Below are 20091 nucleotides of genomic sequence, written 5' to 3'. Positions count from 1 at the left end.
AAGGTACAGATTTGGGACAGTGATCTGCACCACCATCTATTCTCTCCATTTATTGAGTCATCTAAGTCACACGATTAATAGAGACTTAGAGTCAGGAAGTTTTTGTTTTTGTTAGTCATGTCTGACTCTTAGTGATCCCATTTGGGATTTTCTTGGCAGAGATACTAGAATGGGTTGCCATTTCCTTTTCCAGTTCATTTTACAGATGAAGAAACTGAGGCAAACGAAGTTAAGTGATTTTCCCAGGGTCACACAGCCAGTAAGTATCTGAGGCCATATTTGAACTCAGGCTCATCTGATTCCAGGGCTAGTGTTCTATTCACTGCACTACTTGCCAGAATTCAAATTCAGCCTCAGATACTAGCTGTCTGCCTCAGTTTCCCTAACTGTAAAATGGAGATCATAGTAGCATCTACCTCCCAAGGTTGGCATGAGAATCAAATGAGCTAATATTTGTAAAAGTACTTCGTACAGTGGCTAGCACACAGTAGGCACTTAGTAAATGCTTATTTCCCTTCTCTGTGCCTGCCAGAAACACTAGCACAGTGCTGAGGCTGCTGGGGGATCCGACACTGTTTACATTCCTGCCCTATGATGACTAGGTTAGCCTACTCCTGAATGTTCTTGTCACTTGAGAAGTACATCCCGTGAGCTGTGGGGGGATGAAGAGCTTCTGCCATATAGTGATGTAGAAAGAGAAAAAATCCTTCTGCAGTCTTGTGTACTCAGTAACTCTCACCATTGAGGAAGAAGCAGCTGTGAAGCTGGGTATAGCAGCATGACGGGGATCCCAGCCAGGATTTATTTATTCTTTAGAGCCAGCTCTCACTGGTTTCACTCCCATAGGGTTTTCTGTACCATACTGGGAGATGCCATTCAAACCCACTTCCCATGCCTGAAAATTGACTTGAAATAGCTTTCACAGTTTTAATTGTTTGGAGGCCAAGAAAGTGGGTGAATTGACTCAGAAACTGGCACTATGATGTTTGCCCTCTAGCTTTTAATTTATTCCTTTTATTGCCTGATGAATCAACCTGCAGAAGTAATTCACAGACTTCTATGTTATTTCTAAATTATTTCTTCATTACTCCATGATTTTGTAGTTTTAGGTACTCCCAACACCAATACCAATCAAATTCTATTCCATGTTGTTAGAGGAAAAATTACAATCTCATGGCCAACCTCCTAGAAATGTTGCCTTTACATTTGGGACAGAGTGTTTAGACCAGATCAAATATCTTTCATAAAAGAGAGAGGTACCATAATAGCTTGGAGCCCATTACTTATCTATCTTCTTTTAATTTGGAAATCTTTTTTTCATGAAGTGCTTCCTACTTCATTGCTTATTTTTATATTTAGTATATAGAGTTAAATTCTAGTATGAAATACCAGGAAGTTAAATTCATTATTTGGGGCAGGGGGAAGCTCTTTAGAATTTGGATCAGAAAGGAATGAGAGGGGCAGCTAGGTGGTGCAGTGGATAGAGCACCGGCCCTGGATTCAGGGGGACCTGAGTTCAAATCCGGCCTGAGACACTTAACAGTTACTAGCTGTGTGACCCTGGACAAGTCACTTAACCCCAATTGACTCACAAAAAAACAAAACAAAACAAAAAACCAACAAAAAAAGAAAGGAATGAGATACCAAAAACTGTTTTATTAAAGCAATGTACTACTTAAATATCTAGTTAGCTAGCTAGCTAGCTAGCTAGCCTTCCTCTTCCCCTATCTCATGCTACCGTCCTAAATTTGTGTTGCCTTGAAAGGTTAGGTCACCAGAGGTGGGTGCATGGCTGCTATTTTCAGGTGTTAGGGATAACTCAGGGGGTATACTTTACCAACACAATAGCTCACAGGTCCAGGCTGGTATGCTTTTCATTAATAATCATTCAGTGAATGTGGAGGCAGCTAGGTGGTGCAGAGGATAAAGCACCAGCCCTGGATTCAGGAGGACCTGAGTTCAAATCCGGTCTCAGACACTTGACACTTAGTAGCTGCGTAACCCTGGGCAAGTCACTTAACCCTCATTGCCCTGCAAAATAATAATAATAATAATCATTCAGTGACCTCAATAAGCTTTTAGAAAAGGCATTTATTCAAATGTAGTAAGAACAGTTGCAACACATTCTGCCCTTGGGCTTTGGATATACTCTCCCACAAATACAGAGTTTATGGAGAAATGTGTTTAAACTTAGAGTACACACTTGTAATATGTAGATGTGGCAAAAATAAATCACAATTTCTGAAAGTCCTTTCTCTATTTGTAGACTCCTCATGCTGATGTATCTTTCCTGGACCAATTGCTCAACTGGGTTTCCAGAGTCTACTATTCTGTATTGTCTGACTCTCTAATCTGATGCAATGCAATTCTTCTTGAAGCTGTTTCCTCACTTAAGTGACTGCATAAATAGATGTCTCTGCTGCCTGGTGGACTAGCTCCCACTGAAAGAACACATGGTAGAGGGGAGGAAACAGCTTTAAGAAGTTGTTCATTGTACTCTGGGAAAGCACAATGGCTGGGAAATCAGATGGCCTGATTTCAAGCTTGGCTGCAAAATACTTGATGTCATGGTGAGTGGCCAAGGAAAAATAACAAAAAATCATCAGGGTGGGGAGATATCTGATAACCTGGTATGTTTTCATATACTCGTGTCTTCCATTTGGTACCCCTCAAACCCAGGTACCATTCAGAAGTCTGAGGCAGGTCCAGCATTACCCAATATGAAGCTGCCCTGGGTTTATATTAACTTCCCAGGATACTGTCTTCTCATTATAATGATCATTACCCAGACCACAATGTCAAGAAAGCCATAGTCACACTTCACTTTATCCCTTACTCAGCGGCCCTGCTACTGCAGGGATGCCCTTTCTTTCTCTCTTTCTTCTCCTCAAGTTCTGAAACAATGAACCATGATCGGATCAACTCTGCCATTGTTCCCATAAGGTGTGTCAGCTTACTCTCCTATAGCCCCATTCACCATCCTTATAACTAACTTTCCAGGAGAAAGTGCCCTTCTTTGGCCAGCTTTCCTGTTTTTGTGTGTTATTTCCCTGATTAGAATGTAAACTCCTTGAGGGTAGGGACTGATTTTGCTTTTGTATTTGTATCCCTAGCCTCTTAGCACAAAGCTTGCTTCATAGTAGGCATTTAATTGATATTATTAATTAATATTAATATTATTCAAATTTTGTTGTTTCAGTTGTGTCTGACTCTTCATAACCCTGCATGGGGTTTTCTTGTCAAAGATACTGGAGAGGTTTGTCATTTTCTTCTCCAGTTCATTTGACAGATGAGGAAACTGAGGCAAACAGGGTTAAGTGCCTTACCCAGGGTCACACAGCTAGTAAGTATTTGAGGCTGGATTTGAACTCAAGAAGATTAGTTTTCCTGATTCTAGGATTGGTACTCCACCACCTAGCTGCCCTAATAATAATAGCTAACATATAGTGCTTACTGTGTGCCAGGCACTGTGCTAAGCACTTTACAAATATTATCTCATTTGATCTTGGGGTACATATATTATTATCCCCATTTTGTTGTTGTTCAGTCATGTCCAACTCTTCTTGATCTCATTATGAGGTTTTGGCAAAGATACTGGAATGCTTTACTATTTCCTTCTCCAGGGGATTAAGGCAAACAGAGGTTAAATGACTTGCCCAAGGTGACAAAGCTAGAAGTAAGTATCCAAGGCTAGATTTGAACTCAGGTCTTCCTGACTCTAGGCCTAGACCTCTGTATCACCTAGCTGCACATCCCCATTTTACAGATGAGGAAACTGAGGCAAACAGGTTAAGTGACTTACCCAAAGTTATGTAGCTAGCAAATATCTGGCGGTCAGATTTGAACTCAGATCTTCTTGATCTAAGCCTAGTGCTTAGTTGCACTAAAATACCTTTTCATTTATTTCATTATAATGGTATTCTTTGGGCACCAATCTAAACCTCAAAGGTAGCAATTACTTTTCCAGAAGCAACCTGGGTTGTTGGGGACAATGCATTCAGGATAGTCTTATTCTAACCAGCTACATGTCAAGAAATACACAGGTCCAGTCATTATTAGGGTATGACATCCTGTGGCAAACATCTGGGTTTTTTCTGTGCTGCTTTTGAGATGCCAAGGTAGGAAAAATTATAGAACCTCTTAGGAACTTCTTTTCCCCTACTGTTATTTTAGGGAACTGTTGTAAAGAGGGATCATGTCCAACATTAGTGAAAGGCTTTTATTTTTCTTGCAATGGAGAAACTTTCTATAGCTATAGCTATTGTTCCAAATATAGTCACACTTTCAAGAAAATAACAACTGACTGTGGGGATTTATATCATGGCAATGTTCCTTTAGGATATAGGGCAAATCATAAAGCAAATGCTGGCAAGGTGTTTTGGGTGAGTCTATCATGGTTAAAAGAAATGGAAAGAATAGCAGACTCCAGTTTGTTTTGGTTTGGTTCTGGTTTTAATTATGCAGTTACATTTCTGTCAACCATTTTATAGCAATTAACTCGATTCTAGTTTCTCTTGATGTTCCCATGTATATTTCGCATAAAGGCAAACTCTTGATTGGATGTTGTGTATGAACAACAGGGAATAAGGATGTTGCTAGAATCAAATATCGAGTTTCTGCCTTTGTTAATTATAGTTTGGGAAGGGGAAAAAGTCAATGAAACAACAGCATCAATCAATTTTTTTTTTTTTTGCAGGGCAATGAGGGTTAAGTGACTTGCCCAGGGTCACACAGCTAGTTAAGTGTCAAGTGTCTGAGGCTGGATTTGAACTCAGGTACTCCTGAATCCAAGGCCAGTGCTTTATCCACTGTGCCACCTAACTGCCCCCAGCATCAATCAAATTTACAGGACAATAATCAACTGGACAGCATGGGGGCAGTGACTAAAGCTGTCTACATTTGGCTGCCATTATTTGAGAAGGCAGTGGCAATGGGAGCTCTCCAGCTAAAGGACCTTGGGCTCGTTACACATATCCTAGGGGCAAAAATATACATGTGCCCAAAGACTTCAGATACAGATTTCCACCTTTTACCCTTTCAGTTCTATGACACTGTCCACCTGGCTTTTGACTTTGGTCTGTTTTGGTCCATACGTCTTACCCTCATAGGAACTTAGTACAACCTTCCTGGTTTTCCCCAAACTGGGCAGGGGTGGTGGTGGTCCACCACTAGGCCTCAGCTCTTGGCAGAACCCAGCTCTTCCCTGAATGGAAAGTGAGAGGGAGAGGGGAATATAGAAAACAGTGTTGATGCCCCTTTTGCAAATTAGTAGCATCAGCTCATTTATATTTAAACTATGATGCACCCAAAAAGCGGACAGTGGGCTTTTCCTTAATATCTTTCAGATGCATGAATAAACAGATCCTTTGCCAGGCTGGAGCCTCTCTTTCTCTTCCCTCTACCCCAACACAATCCCTATTCCCTTGAAGCCAAATGGAGCTCACATTTGAATAAAGGGGAAAGTCAGTTTCATGCAATTTCATTTGTGTTTGGATTTGCCATCTAAATGCTCTCCTTCAGCCTCGGAAATTCTGGAACAATTGACAAAGGCAGGAAAGGGTAGATGAGAAAACAGACCCTGTCTGGCCAGTCTGGCTTTTGTTCAGCTTGTCATTGCTGAGCATACTCAAAGCGAGAGCTTCTTTTTTGGAGCGTTTTATCCACTTTAAACTTTGAAATGGTCCCCCTTTCCTCACACAAGGACTTTTGCGCAGGTTTATATTTGGAGAGCCAGTCCAGATGAGCCAGGAGTGATTTAATTTTGTTTCAGTTTATCCTCACTAATCTTTTACAATATCCATATTGGTTAGCAACTTCGGGCCCATTCCAGTTCAAGACTGCTAAATAGGCTTCCACCATGGAAAAAAGGTGTTTTCTTTCAGCTCATGGTGAGTTGATTTATAATAGAAGTAAATTGCTCCCACATTCAGCATTTCCATTTCAGTGTGTTTTATTGTTGGGGGATAGTTTACTTCATTACTGGAAACCCAGAACCATGTAAATTAACAGAGAATCAATCCGAAATTCTTAAGACTTAGTTTCTGGCTATATTATACTTGAATCTTAAAGATACCTATGATCTGAAGGTCAGTGTAATTAGAAACTTGCCTTTAAACTTTGAGATGTTGATGATAGAGCCAGAGTAGGATTCGTTAGGCTTATATCTTTGAAGGAAGAAATATTTTTCCTGCTCTTGGCTAGCAGTTGAACTATCATGGGAAGCCTAAAAACAGTTCCAGGAAAATGGTTTTGTTTGTTTATTTTACTGGCATATCAGAAAAAGCAAATATGTGCCTTCCCCCCCAAATGGTGCATTAAATTAAAAAAAATGTTGAGTGAATTTAATTGGTATTCACCAGAATTTTGTTGGCTTGACTTTGCAATGGTGCTGCTCCTTAAGAATTAGAAAAGTAAGCTTCCTTCTCCACTTATAGATCAGTGCTGTTTCATCCACTGGTTAAGCCTCACTTTCCTCATCTGTAAAATGTGCTGGAGAAGGAAATGGCAAACCACTCCAACATCTTTGCCAAGAAAACTCCAAATGGGGTCACAAAGAGTTGTAGCAACTGAAAAAAGACTCAACAACAACAAAATATTGCTTTCCTCTCTTCCACTACTTGGTTTCTTACTTCTCAGGGGGATTATGTACAGACCATGTCCTTTTTACCTCCCCATCCCTGAAACATACAATAGGCAGAGTGGTATAATAGATAGATAGCTGACCTCAGAACCAGAAAGATCTGGGTTCAAGTCCTACTTTTGACACATACTGGCTATGTGACCTTGGGTAAATCCCTTAACCTCTCAGTGCTCTAGGCAACTATTTAAGATGTATTGAAACTGCCAACTTCCATTGGTAAATGGCCTTCCCTCACCTGGTAGCTCCCTATACTAATAAAATAACAGGTCCTGTCTCCCTCCTTGATCTCCTTTAGTTAATTTAATTCTGCCTTAGTGTTTCTCACAATGTGCACATGCTTTTTAGCTTTTTTTCTTCTCTTCTTCCTTCCATTCAGTCAGTCAGTAAACATTTCCTTGGGCAAGACATTATGTTAGGTACCCAAGGGTAAAAATCCACAGTGACTAGTATATAAGCACTGGTAAGTGCTTAAGAAATTGTTTGTCCTTCCCCCCCCCTTCCCTCCCTCCCTCCCTCTCTCCCTTCCTTCCTTCCTTCCTTTTTCTTCCTTCCTTCCTTCCTTCCTTTCTTTCTTTCTTTCTTTCTTTCTTTCTTCCTTCCTTCCTTCCTTCCTTCCTTCCTTCCTTCCTTCCTTCCTTCCTTCCTTCCTTCCTTCCTTCCTTCCTTCCTTCCTTCCTTCCTTCCTTCCTTTCTTTCTTCTCTCTCTCTCTCTCTCTCTCTCTCTCTCTCTCTCTCTCTCTCTCTCTCTCTCTCTCTCTCTCATATCTATCTGTGTTTCCAAATTAGCCCCATCAGGTCCCAGAAATCAGAGCAGTAGTAGTAAAAAACAAAAACCCAGCTATGATATGTTAAAAGAAGTCTTCAGTAAATAAGTAAGGGAACATGTAGGAAAGATGGGAACAAAGTAGGAGGTAAACTGGCAAATGGAAATGAATCTGTAATTTGAGCTGCTTAAAATGAGAGCTCTGGGTTTCTTTTATGCCAGGCTGCATGTTCACTTCACTTCCTCGTGCATATACTTTGCTTAATGAAGAATAATTATAGTCATTATATCTTGGACACCCTTAAGAGTATCCAAGACAACCTTGAGAACTTCCACAACTCCATCTAGCTATCTCTTCATCTTCCTCTTATTGATAAACCTGCTTTTCCTAAAGTCCATTGGGATGTAAGTGCATTTTCTTTTTTATATGTCAAGAATTGAAGATAGGACTCACATATAATAGGGGATGAATAAATTTTGGTTAAATTAAAATTAATTGAAGCACCATCATTCAAAATAAATAAGAAACCATGTTAATCAACTGTATTCATTTTCTGTTTTAACTACCATTGTTGCAATAGCATGACTTCACACTATCTTCTTGTTGCGAATGAAACCAATTTTTTAGGTACTGGCTTCGGTGATTGGATAGACCCATGTTTTCTCAGTGCATATTGTAATAATCCCTGAATGCTTTCTTACCCTTGCTCATAGAGATCCATTCAAAAGACTTCTAAGTCTTTTAACATTCCATGTATACCAGGGTTTAAATAGGTATTTATGGGTTGGCTTGAGAACCTAAGCACTATTTATAACATAATTTCATTGTAACAGAGCATTCTGTGTTTCAAATATTCAAGACCCATTTTAGAACACATCTTATTTATGAGTTGGACGCTTTGTACATATCTATAGATCTATTTTCATTGATAGTCACTATTTATCATCCTATAAATGGAAAAGTGGAAACTGGTCAAAAGCCAAGTATCTTAAAAGAAATACAGGGATATGTGGATACCACTTCAGGCTTAAGGAGTTCACGACTGTAAGATACAAACAGGGTATAAAAATGTAACTTCACTCACAGGTAGCCCACATGGTTTGAGGAAGTAATGATAACACATTGATTCTTTTTATAGCCTGGGTCCCTAATCTTTTATTCCATTTAATGTTGTTTACAGAAAGTTTTCCTTTAAAAAACAATATATCTGGGGCAGCTAGGTGGCACAGTAGATAGAGCACTGGCCCTGGAGTCAGGAGGACCTGAGTTCAAATATGGCCTCAGACACTTACAACTTACTAGCTGTGTGACCCTGGGCAAGTCAATTAACCCCAATTGCCTCACCAAAAAAACAAACAAAAATCCCCAATATAGCTATACAATCTATATTTTTTAAATTTTTATTAGATGATTTTTGTTTTTATATCACAGTCATTTCCAGCTGTAACTCCACTCCACAGGCTTTCCTTATAACAAAGGAAAAACAATTAAGCAAATTACATGGCATCCTGTTCAATTACATTTTCAGGGGCCAAGATGGATCAGCATAATTACACCGTATTCTTTTTATTCACATTATTGTGGTTACTCTGTATATTATTTTTCTGGTTCTACTTAGTTCACACCACATCAGTTCATATGTCTTCCCATGCTTCTCTGAATTACTTATATACATCATTTCCTACAGTGAAATCATATTACAATAAATTTGTATACTACATAATTGTTAGGCCATTCCCTTCATGTGAAACATATTAATGGGGTAAGAGGCTAGGATAGTTAAAGTCAGGAGTTCCCAATCTTTTAAGACCCTTTATCCTTGGGCTCTCAGGGCACCCTCCTTTACCCCTTATTCAATATAAAAGGAAATACATTTTAAAGTTTAACATACATATGCACATAAGAAATTAAATAAAGAGATTATATCCAATAGGATAATATAGTTATTTACCAAATATTCCCTTTATCCTCTGGGAGTATGTGCGAACACCTAGTTTAGGATATTGCAAGCCTCCAAGAACCCTAACCCTTCCTTTTAGCTAAAATGAGTTTAAGGAATAGGTGAGAGGCATTGTGGGGCAGGAGAATGTGTACTGAATTTGGAATCAGAGTCCTTGTGTTGTTCTAAAGTCTCTGTCCTCAGGGGCCAATGTCTCAGACTCATCATTCAGCCCATTGCTCCCGACTGGCCTTGGCATGCTCAAAGTCAGGATTCTGACTTAGATCCCTGAATGTCTAATCTTTGCTTATGCTTAAAGTCTTAGCCATCTCCCCTTCCCAATCCTTGATTTGGGGCTAGGTGCTCACTGGGCTATGGAGCCAGCATTATGTGGTGAGAGGGAATGTTTAAAGTCTTGTGGAATGCCACTTAAATAATCTGTGAATGTTATGCCTCTTCACAAAAATTCTCTTTTCAAAAATTCTCATTTTCAGTTCCCATTTCCCTATGTGGTAAAGTTCAAATGACTTTTGCCTGGCATTCAAGGCCCTCTATAACCTCATGACAGTCTGTCTTTCTTGCCTTATCAGATATTACTCCCCTCTACTTACTCTAGGCTCCAGCCAAACTGGACAGTTCCATTTTCACAATCAAGCACCAAGCTCTCATGTTTCTTTCTGTGCCTTAATGGCTTGAAATGTCCTTCTTCACTCTCTTTATCTGATACAGACATATTTCGATTGTTGTTCGGTCATTCGTGTCCAACTCTTCATGATTCCTTTTGGGGTTTTCTTGACAAAAATACTGGGGTGGCTTGCCATTTCCTTCTCCTGCTCATTGTACAGATGAGAAAACGAAGGCAAACAGGGTTAAGTGAGTCACACAGCTAGTCTATAGCTAGATTTGAACTTGGGAAGATGAGTCTTCGTGACTCCAGGCCCAGCACACTATTCACTGTGCCATCTAGCTGCCCAACTACTGCAGTTTAGCTCATGAAATGTTTGTTGAAGAATCTGTAACTCTCTCTGAAATATCATTTATCCCTCCATCTGTTCTAGATCTGTAATTTGATGACCAAACAATGATTTGTTTTTCTCTTAAGGCTTCCATACTTTGTGTGTATGCGTATATGTATGTATGTGTATGTGTGTGTATTTACTAGGGGAAGGGAGGTAAGAGAGGTAGGAGATGGAAGAGGTTATAGGGTAGTAGAAGAGAAGGCAAAAAGGATAGCCTTTGAGGAATTTTCTTAGTTTTCCTTTTCATATATAAGGTTCTTGAGGAGTGAAGGTTATTGAACTAACAATGATAACAAAAGCAACAATAATAATAACTAGCACAGTACTTTAAGGTTTGCAAAATTCATTGCTAATATTATCTTTTATCCTACAACCTAAGTTCTATGATTATCCTCATTTTACCGATGAGGAAACTGAGGCAGATGGGGTTAAGTGACTTGCTCAAGGTCAAACAGCTGTTAAGTTTCTGCTACAGGATTAAAACTTAGGTCTTCCTGACTCCAGGTCCAATCAGTTAACCACTGTGCCACCTCATTGTCCAGCTTGTATAGCTTAGCAATTTTTTTGTGAAATAAGGATGAATCCAGTTATTCACCGTTGTTTCTTTTTTTCTATTCCATTCCAGGCTGTGCTGAGTCCTCTCATAGCCATTGCCTTGAAAATTTCCCAGATCCATGAAAGGACTGGTCGCCGGGGCCCCACTGTCATCACCTGAACTAAGGAAGCCTTGCTGATTGGGGGCCACAAGAGAGCACCAGGAGGGAGAGATGCCTTTGTTGATGCCTTCTTGCTACCTGTTTGTGCCTTTTTATGACTTTGAAATGATGTTTTGTTGTTGGGGATGGGGGGCGGTGGGTGGGAAAAGAAGACTTCAATTTCATTTCAGCCTTAGCCAGTTGCATTGGTATACCAATGCAATTGTGTATTTGGTAGTCTGTTAAAGCTGCAATATCTTTTTAGATCTTCCCTCATAAATAACTCACAATCAAGAATTAAACTTCTTTCTTTTCCATCCCTAGATCTCAACAGTCACAAAGAGGAAAGGAAAAGTGGGTTGAGAAACAGTCGAAGGCCATATTTGTCTCATAGTAGTGCAACATGACAAAAGCTTCAGAATTAAGGGGAGAACGTAACAGCAGTGCCAGCGTAGAGGGGCCCAGATGAATCTAAAGACTACAGACTCCCTTGGGCAGCTCAGAAGTAGATACCCAAGGCAGCTGGAGTGCAATAGTTTAGAGAAGGATTCCACTGTCTACAAGCAGATCAGATCCCAATGTGACCCTCCCCATCAGGCCTCACTGATCACCAGATGCCTACTCTCAGAAATCCTTCTCTTCCTGTCTTTCCCCACCAGAGCTTCCTCTAAAACACACACTCTTCCAACAATACATATCAATGGGGCATTTCTTCCCATTTCTAAAGAATGGTATTTCAACCAAAATGCTGATTTCTTTCCAGAGTTCTCCTAAGCTTACAAATCTGTTGGCTATGTAGGGAAACTATTCATTGGTAAAACTTTATGGGAATGGACATTTTTAATTCACCCAAGTCTTAAACACATCCCACGTGTTTAGCACAGGATCATAGGACACATGTGTTTGTATTGATTCATCCTGGCAGGTCAAAAAAATCCCCAAAGGTCCACTATCTTGTTGATTATGCTCAACAGTGTATACCTTCTAAGCCTACTTCACAAAGAAGGGCATTTATCTGTGCATTGGTCTCACCTTCTTGATAGGGAAACACAGAACCAATACTAAGGTGTGAAATGGATGCTGGGAAGGACACTTGACTTATCTGTAGACCTTGGGATAGAAGAAGAGCCAGGGGACCCTTATAAGAATGAGGAAAATAGATGGACACATCTTGCTTTCTTCACTGGGAAAAGGATACTGCAGCTGTAGTGATGTGGCTCTGTACTCCACAAGAAACAGAAACACGTTGTGCATGAGACTTGTTTGCATATGTTTTGCTTCCTTGGGAACAACACACTCGCTCATCAGCTCATCACTTGAGATGGCCTGATGTAGTCTGACTGTTTGGCTGAATCTTGTGGCTATGATCAAGGTGAGCCCAATTGGGACAATGTCCCCAGGAAGTAAAATTTTTCCTGTTTTCTATCTACTATCTATGCTTCTGTCAAAAATTGCAATGACATTTAGTAGTTAATAAAAAAATGGAATGCTATATCAAGCAAGGGTTGTGGATTTTTTCCCCACTATTTACCAAAGTGATACTTTATCTAGGAAGAGGTTCATGTCCTTTCTTGTGTCATGAACCCTTCTGTCAGTCTGGTGAAGCCTATGGAATCCTTTTCAAAATAATATTTCTAAATGCATAAATATGGGGCAGCTAGATAGCACAGTGGATAAAGCACTGGCCCTGGAGTCAGGAGGACCTGAGTTCAAATCCGGCCTCAGACACTTGACACTTACTAACTGTGTGACCCTGGGCAAGTCACTTAACCCTCATTGCCCCACACCCCCAAAACACAAAAAACTAAAACAAAGTAAAATTAAATTCATAAATACACAGAATTACAAAGGGAACCAATTATGTTGAAATATAGTCATGAAAATATGTTGTTGTTTTTTTAAGTTCATGTACCCTGGGATAAGAACCATTGTCAGTACAAGATAATTGCCTTTGAAAAGGTCTGAAGATGCTCCATTCTATTTTCACCTCATGGGGGATCCATTTTAGGTGGATGAATGCAGCTGGGTGGTACAGTGGATAGAGTCTGTCTTGGAGTCAGAAGGACTCATCTTTGTAAGTTCAAATCTGTCCTCAGACACTCACTAGCTTTGTTACCCTGGGCAAGTCAACTAACCCTATTTGCCTCAGTTTCCTCATTTGTAAAATGATCTGAAGAAGGAAATGGCAAACCAATCCAGTATCTTTGCCAAGAAAAATCCAAATGGGGTCACAAAGAATTGAACACAACTAAACATCATCACCATCAATTAAGTGGATGGAATGACAAGATTGTTTCATACCCTGAAGCTGTCTTTGAGAATTCACCAAACCAAAAATGACACCCAGTCTTTCGTCCCAAGTTTCTTCATTTTAAAGTTCAAGTAGAGCTGCCTTGTTTGAATTCAGGTTATAGAAGACTAGCCACAGAACACATCAGAAATTCAATAAAGCTTCAATTCTTGTTGACACTCATCTCCTTTGAAGTGAAGCTCTGCTTATTAATCTGCCATGCTCTTTGGGAGATAGCAAAAGTTCAGCTCATTTCACTGAGTGATGATTAAATGGCTCATGTTGACAAGGCATTGGACATTTGATGACAAAAAATAAAAGTCCTTAAACAAAAAACAAAAAATAAAAGTCTCAGTAGTCAGAGAGCTTATATTCTATTAGATCACCCTTCAGTTTCTTCACCTTAGAAACTGTATTCATTAAAAATCCTCAAATTGGCTGAACTTTTGTAGAGTTGGTGACATAAGCTAACTCTTGTTTTAAAATTTTCAAGTTGTCTTCTTCTAAATATTGACTTTGTTCAACCACTTAAGCAAGTTGTTAATTATGATAAATTATAGAACAGGGCTCCTAGGTGTGGGATTTCTCAGGACTTCTGGGAATTTATCAATGTCTGGTGAATTTTCCCCACCCTTCACCCTCAACCACCCATCCCCCATTCTCACTCTGTTTGTCAGCCCAAATATCCTCTGGGTTAATCCAATCTATTTATTCATTCATTCAGAGGAATATATTACGCGCCCACTGTGTATATACATCTGTTCTGGATGCTGTAAGAGATTATATAAAAGAAAAATAAATACCAACTCCATCATCTAGGAGCTTATCATCACAGAACCAGAGACTGCTAAAGTTGAAAGGACCCTTAGTGGCCCTCTAGTTCAACCAGTACCTGAGTAAGAATGCCATCTACATCAGACATTAGGACTGATCATAATTATATCTTATGAATTTCATTTTGAGGTGGACTACCACCATAGGCCATGGAATCATACCTATCCTTTCAGTGAAGCCTTTGAAATCTGCTTTGCCCAAATCTAGGACATATTTCAGACTACTGACTTTCCTCAATTTTTCTGCCACAAATTCTAAGATGGAGCAATCTTTCCCCACCATCCTTCCCAAGTTTCTACTTCTATTTCTTCTTCATTGAGTAGTTCCCCCTTGGTAAGGATCTGGCCCAGATAGCAGTTCTCATTACTTCTATCTTAGATGGAGAGAAAAAATATATACATTCAATCAACCAAGCAAGCTATCAGCAAATATTATTTAGCATCTTCTTCTAAATATTGACTTTGTTCAATCACTTAAACAAGTATTAATCATGGCAAACTATTGAACAGGGCTCCTAGGTGTGGGATTTCTCAGGACTTCTGGGAATTTATCAATGTTCACTGCGCCAGGCACTGTTAGTCATTGGAGATATGAGTACAAAGAATGAAATAATCCCTACTTTTAAATATGTATACAGTTTATGCACAGGCATATATAACAAACTATATATCCATGTATATCTAATGCAACATAAAGAATACAGACTAAGGTGAAAAGCATGAATATATACACAGTAGTAAAATATTAAGAAGTTTGAGAGGGAAGTCAGTAGTAGTTGAGGGGATCAGGAAGAGTTTCACATAGAATGGGGCTTAAACTTTTTCCAGTCACGACCCCTTTTCACCTGAGAAATTTGTACGCAACCCCAGGTATATAAAATAGGTATACACAACCTTTTATTGTAGCCAAATTTTTTGTGACCCCCTACGTTCAGTTACATGATCCCCCTTGACCCACAGTTTAAGAAGATAGGACATAGAAGATGGTGCAGGCCTGACCTGTGTCTCTAAGGGACATAAGGAGAGAGCACATAATAGGCATAAAAGATTGCCAGAGGGGCAGCTGGGTGGCGCAGTGGATGGAGCAACGGCCCTGGATTCAGGAGTACCTGAGTTCAAATCCGGCCTCAGACACTTGACACTTGCTGGCTGACACATTGCCCCGCAAAAAAAAAAAAAAAAAAAAAAAAAAAAAGATTGCCAGAGTAAAGACACCAGAATGGGAGACAGAACATTTTGTTTAAAGAAGCGGGGGGGCGGGGGAGGAGAAGGAGGGGTGGGGAAGGGGCAGGGAACCTGGCTTGGCCAGATTGCAGAGTATGGGGTGGGGGGAGTAATGTCCAATGAGGCTAAAAAAAATAGGTTGGGATTAGGTTGTAGAGGGCTTTAAAGGCTAACTGGGATTTATATTTTGTCTTAGAGGCAATAAGAAGTCACTGGTTGGGTCATTTTGCAGTTGTGTCTGACTCTTTGTAACCCCTTTTGGGGTTTTCTTGGCAAAGAAATTGGAGTGGTTTACTATTTCCTTCTCCGTCTCATGTTACAGATGAGAAAACTGAGGCAAACAGATTTGAATTTAGGAAGTTGAGTATTCCTGAGTCCAGGCTGGACAATTTATCCACTGTGCCACCCAGTTTCCCTAGCATTGGTTAAATTGGGGAGTCATGTGGTTGGATCTATGCTTAAGGAAAATCATTTCTGTAACAATGTGGAATGGTCTAGGGTGGTAAGAGGCTTGAGGCAAGAAAACCAATTAGGAATCTATGCAAGAGATAAGGGTTTGAACTAACATTGTGGCTATCTGTTCAGAGCTTGGTGCCTGGCACATAGTAGGTGCTTAATAAATATTTATCTGAATTGAATTGAATTGGCCTCAGGATTGAGTTTAGTGAGGAGAAAAGCATGGTTAGAACAAAGGGTTTTTTTGCGGGGGGGCGTGGGGGGGCGTGGGGGGGTGGGGGGGTGGGGGGGCAGCATTGGCTAGAGACTAGATCAAGGTGGCTGGTAAATATGAATCCAAGCTGGAGAAGGCTACAAATGTCAAACTTGGGGAATTTATGTTATGGAAATAATTTGTTAAACAGGCACCTAAAATAGAGCTACCTTGTGGCTGACTGGCAAACCTTCTCTCACTAGCCTTTTCCATTGTTTAGCAAACTCAGTGGATAGAGATGGATCTGGAGTCAGGAAAACTTGAGTTCAAATCTGAGGCCAGACACTTACTAGCTGTGTGACTCTGAGCAAGTAACTTACCCTCTGTTTAGTTTAATGGAAATGGAAACCACTCCAGTATCTTTGTGAAGAACACCCCATGAACAGGATGGTCACAAAGAGTAGAACATGACTGAATAACTGAACAACAAAGCATTTCTTAGTGCTGTGATATTCTTCCTTATATCTCACCCAAGTCTCTTTAGCTGCAATTCAAGTCTTGTCTTCAAGATGAGTTATCTTTGTATCCCTCCTTTATGTAGCACAATGCCCCACATATATTTAAAAAGGCTTGTGTATTGATTGATAGATGGATAACAACAGGTCATTATTCTTATAATTCTTTATGTTCTTAAAGACATAGGTTTATAGCTGGAAAAGACCTCAAAGGCCAAACAGTCCAAGTCCATCATTTTACGGATGAGGAAATAGGCCTGGCAAAATTAAGACTTTTCCAAGGTCACATAGGTAGTAAGCATCAGAGGCAGGATTTGAACCCGGCTCCTCTCACTTCAGAGCCAACACTGCTTTAATTTAGCCTAAATGAGTCAAGAAGACCCAATACTATAATATCCCTGGGACAGTATGACATCCACTCATTTGTGATTTGTTTGGTATTGATTACCTGCTGTTATATTAACTATATTTATTCAATACACTAGTATTCTTATGGTCCTGTGATCTCATTAACATAGTACTTTCAACAAATCAGATGACAATTCATTTTTACTTGTGTGATGAATAAAACTATATGTGGTCACCTTATTTCTGTCCCAAGTTTGGGGAAAATTAGCTGGGGTTCCTAATATAGTTGTTACTTATAAATTAGAAGCTTTAGCATCAGTTTGGGGGTATTAAGCATTTATTAAAGTATATTAAATATTAGTAAAGAGAGCACATATGTCTCTGAAAGTTAAGAAAAGGCCTATCTAGCCTATAGGAGAGAATAGAGCTCATTCCAGTCTTCTTCTTCCTCCAAGTCCTCTGCCACCAAGAGCACCTCCAAAAGTCTAACTGAGAGTAACTGCATGTGGAAGCTTTTTCTGGGTCTCCAGGAGAGGCGGTCCTTATACACTGCTTCAAGCTAATTGGCTAGCATCATGAAAATCTATTGGTTTAGGGGCGGCTAGGTGGTGCAGTGGATAAAGCACCGGCCCTGGAGTCAGGAGTACCTGAGTTCAAATCCGGTCTCAGACACTTAACACTTACTAGCTCTGTGACCCTGGGCAAGTCACTTAACCCCAATTGCCTCACTAAAAAAAAAAAAAAAAAGAAAATCTATCGGTTTACTGTGTTGAGGTCAGAGTTCACACCCTCTGAGAACACAGTCTCTTGAGGGCCAGGCAACTGTGGTTTTAATTTAATTAACTTTAAGTGAGTTAATCAGTAAAGTCAGTGGATCTTAATCCAATCCCAAAACCCTATTATTTTCTTACACTTGCTTATCGTTTGAGATTTTCATCTATGTTCTACCACGAATCTACCACAGGGAGTCTACCTTGCATGTTGAGGGCCTTCATATTGAAGTAAAAAATGTTAATATTGTACTCTGCATTTGAAACACAAAACTACTAGGAATTAAAAAAAATTAATTTATCCTTATTCTGAATTAAAATATTGTCCCGCCTGAGAGATAAATGTCCAATCTGGCAGCATCTCCTCATACCTTTCTCAGAACAAGACATTTGAAGACATTATATAAGATTCTTGAACAAGGAGAATTTCAAATATGATAAAAATATGTTATGTAGTTCAGGGTTGAGTCACTTAATTTTTAGGGAACACCCCTGGAAAATCATTCTCCAAAAACCACCTAAGCTTTCTTTGACCACTCTCTTTAAGAGCTCTTCTCCCGTTGGTCACTGAAGTAACCACAGGGACCTAACCTTCTGATCAGTACCTTAATTCTTTTTTTTTTTTTAAGTGAGGCAATTGGGGTTAAGTGACTTGCCCAGGGTCACACAGCTAGAAAGTGTTAAGTGTCTGAGGTCGGATTTGAACTCAGGTACTCCTGATTCCAGGGCCAGTGCTTTATCCACGTGCCACCTAGCTGCCCCAGTACCTTAATTCTTGCAGGGGATGGGGGAAAAGGGGCCACTGTGCTGTGGATCTTTAATCTACAAGTTCAGTCTCAGGACCCCATTATATAACTCTTTAAATTATTGAGGACCTTAAAGAACTTTTGTTTAAATGGGCTATACCTATCAATTTTTACCATATTAAAATTAAAATCACAATTTTACCATAATTTTACCATGTGGTCACCTAGGTGTTTCAGTAGATAGAGCACTTGGCTTGGAAGATTCATCTTCATGAGTTCAAAGCTGACCTCAGATACTTACTAGGTGTGTGACCCTGAGCTAATCACTTAACTCTGTTTGCCTCAGTTTCCTCATTTGTAAAATGAGCTGGAGAAGGAAATGGTAAACCACTCCACTATCTTTGCCAAGAAAACCCCCAAATGGGGTCATGAAGAGTTGGACACGACTGAAACAACTTAACAACATATATAATTTTTTGTGTAATAACTATTTTTTCCAAAACAAAAAGTTGTGAGAAAAATGGCATTGTTTTACATAGCTTAAGAGATCTCTTTACTGTCTGGATCTTTAATGTCTTCTTAAGAAGACAGCTAGATTCTCCTAGTTGCTTCTTCATTTAATTTGTTGTGCTGTTTTGATTGATGTGTGCCTCACACAGTTATGTAGTTGGGTCAAGGAGGGATATGTTGATAGGCAAATAATGTCTTAGTATTATTATGAAAATAGTTTTGACCTTTGAGGAGCCCTTGAGAGGGTCTCAGATCCCAGGGGTCTGTGGATCACACTTTGAGAACTGCCACTCTAATCCTTTCAGGAGAAAGGGGAAGGCAATGATCCTGACCAAACACTTTTTATTCTGCAACCAGTCATTACCCTTCCTCCATTTGCTTTCCTTCTTGTCCTTTCTCACACTTGCCTAAAAGAAAAAAAAAAGTTAGGTCCAAGAAAAAGTAGGATAAAGATTTTAGTGAAGTAAATTATTTCCTGAGAACTTTGAAAATGTACCAATAAAGTTTCCTTCTTTCAGGCATGTTTTGAAAGGACTTCAGACTGAAGAAATACTTATTTATAAATATTTTCAGTTGAACTAAAAGGGTTTTAATGTTTTCATACTTAAGTTTTCTTGATACTGAACAATATTAATGAATTGACCAAGGTTGTCCATCAGTTATTGGTCACTCTTGCTATGCAACTGGCTCCTCTGTTTTCCCCCACTTATGCATCTCTCTGATGACATCCTGCACATCACCTGCACAATTCCTTGTTTGTAATGTGTTGTGGCCTACTCACACTCTCCATTGCCCTTTGGGTGCACATTACTAGGAGAATATTGGTATTAAGAAAAAAAAGTCCACATAGAAAGTGTGTTGCCCAAGGGAGAGGGGGAAGGGGGAAAAACGTTAAGTGCCTACTATGTGCTAGGCATTGTTCTGAGTGCTTTACAAATAGCTCATTTGATCTTCACAGCAACCCTCGAGATAAGTGCTATGATTATCCCCATTTTACAATTAAGAAAACTGAGGCAAACAGAGGTTACGTGACTTCCTTAGGGTCACACAGCTAAGCAGTGTCTAAGAACAGATTTGAACTTGAGCTCAAGTCTTCTGGCCCAGTGCTTTATCCACCATCTCACCTAGATGCAAATAAGGAGGCTGGAG

The 20091-nt window shown here is 39.7% G+C and overlaps 1 protein-coding gene across 1 annotated transcript in view; it reads left to right on the top strand.

Moving 5' to 3' along the window:
- The window catches only part of PGM5 (phosphoglucomutase 5), a 237807-nt gene extending 225274 nt beyond the window's left edge, over positions 1-12533 (top strand). The window contains exon 11 of the mRNA XM_043965537.1: positions 10988-12533. Coding sequence (XP_043821472.1) covers positions 10988-11077 — 90 coding nt within the window. The 3' untranslated portion in view covers positions 11078-12533. The remainder of the gene's footprint in view (positions 1-10987) is intronic.
- The last annotated feature ends 7558 nt before the right edge of the window (positions 12534-20091 follow it).

This window comes from Dromiciops gliroides, chromosome 1 (assembly GCF_019393635.1).
Source record: "Dromiciops gliroides isolate mDroGli1 chromosome 1, mDroGli1.pri, whole genome shotgun sequence".
Classification (NCBI taxonomy): Eukaryota; Metazoa; Chordata; class Mammalia; order Microbiotheria; family Microbiotheriidae; genus Dromiciops; species Dromiciops gliroides.
This window is presented reverse-complemented; position numbering and strand designations above follow the sequence as displayed.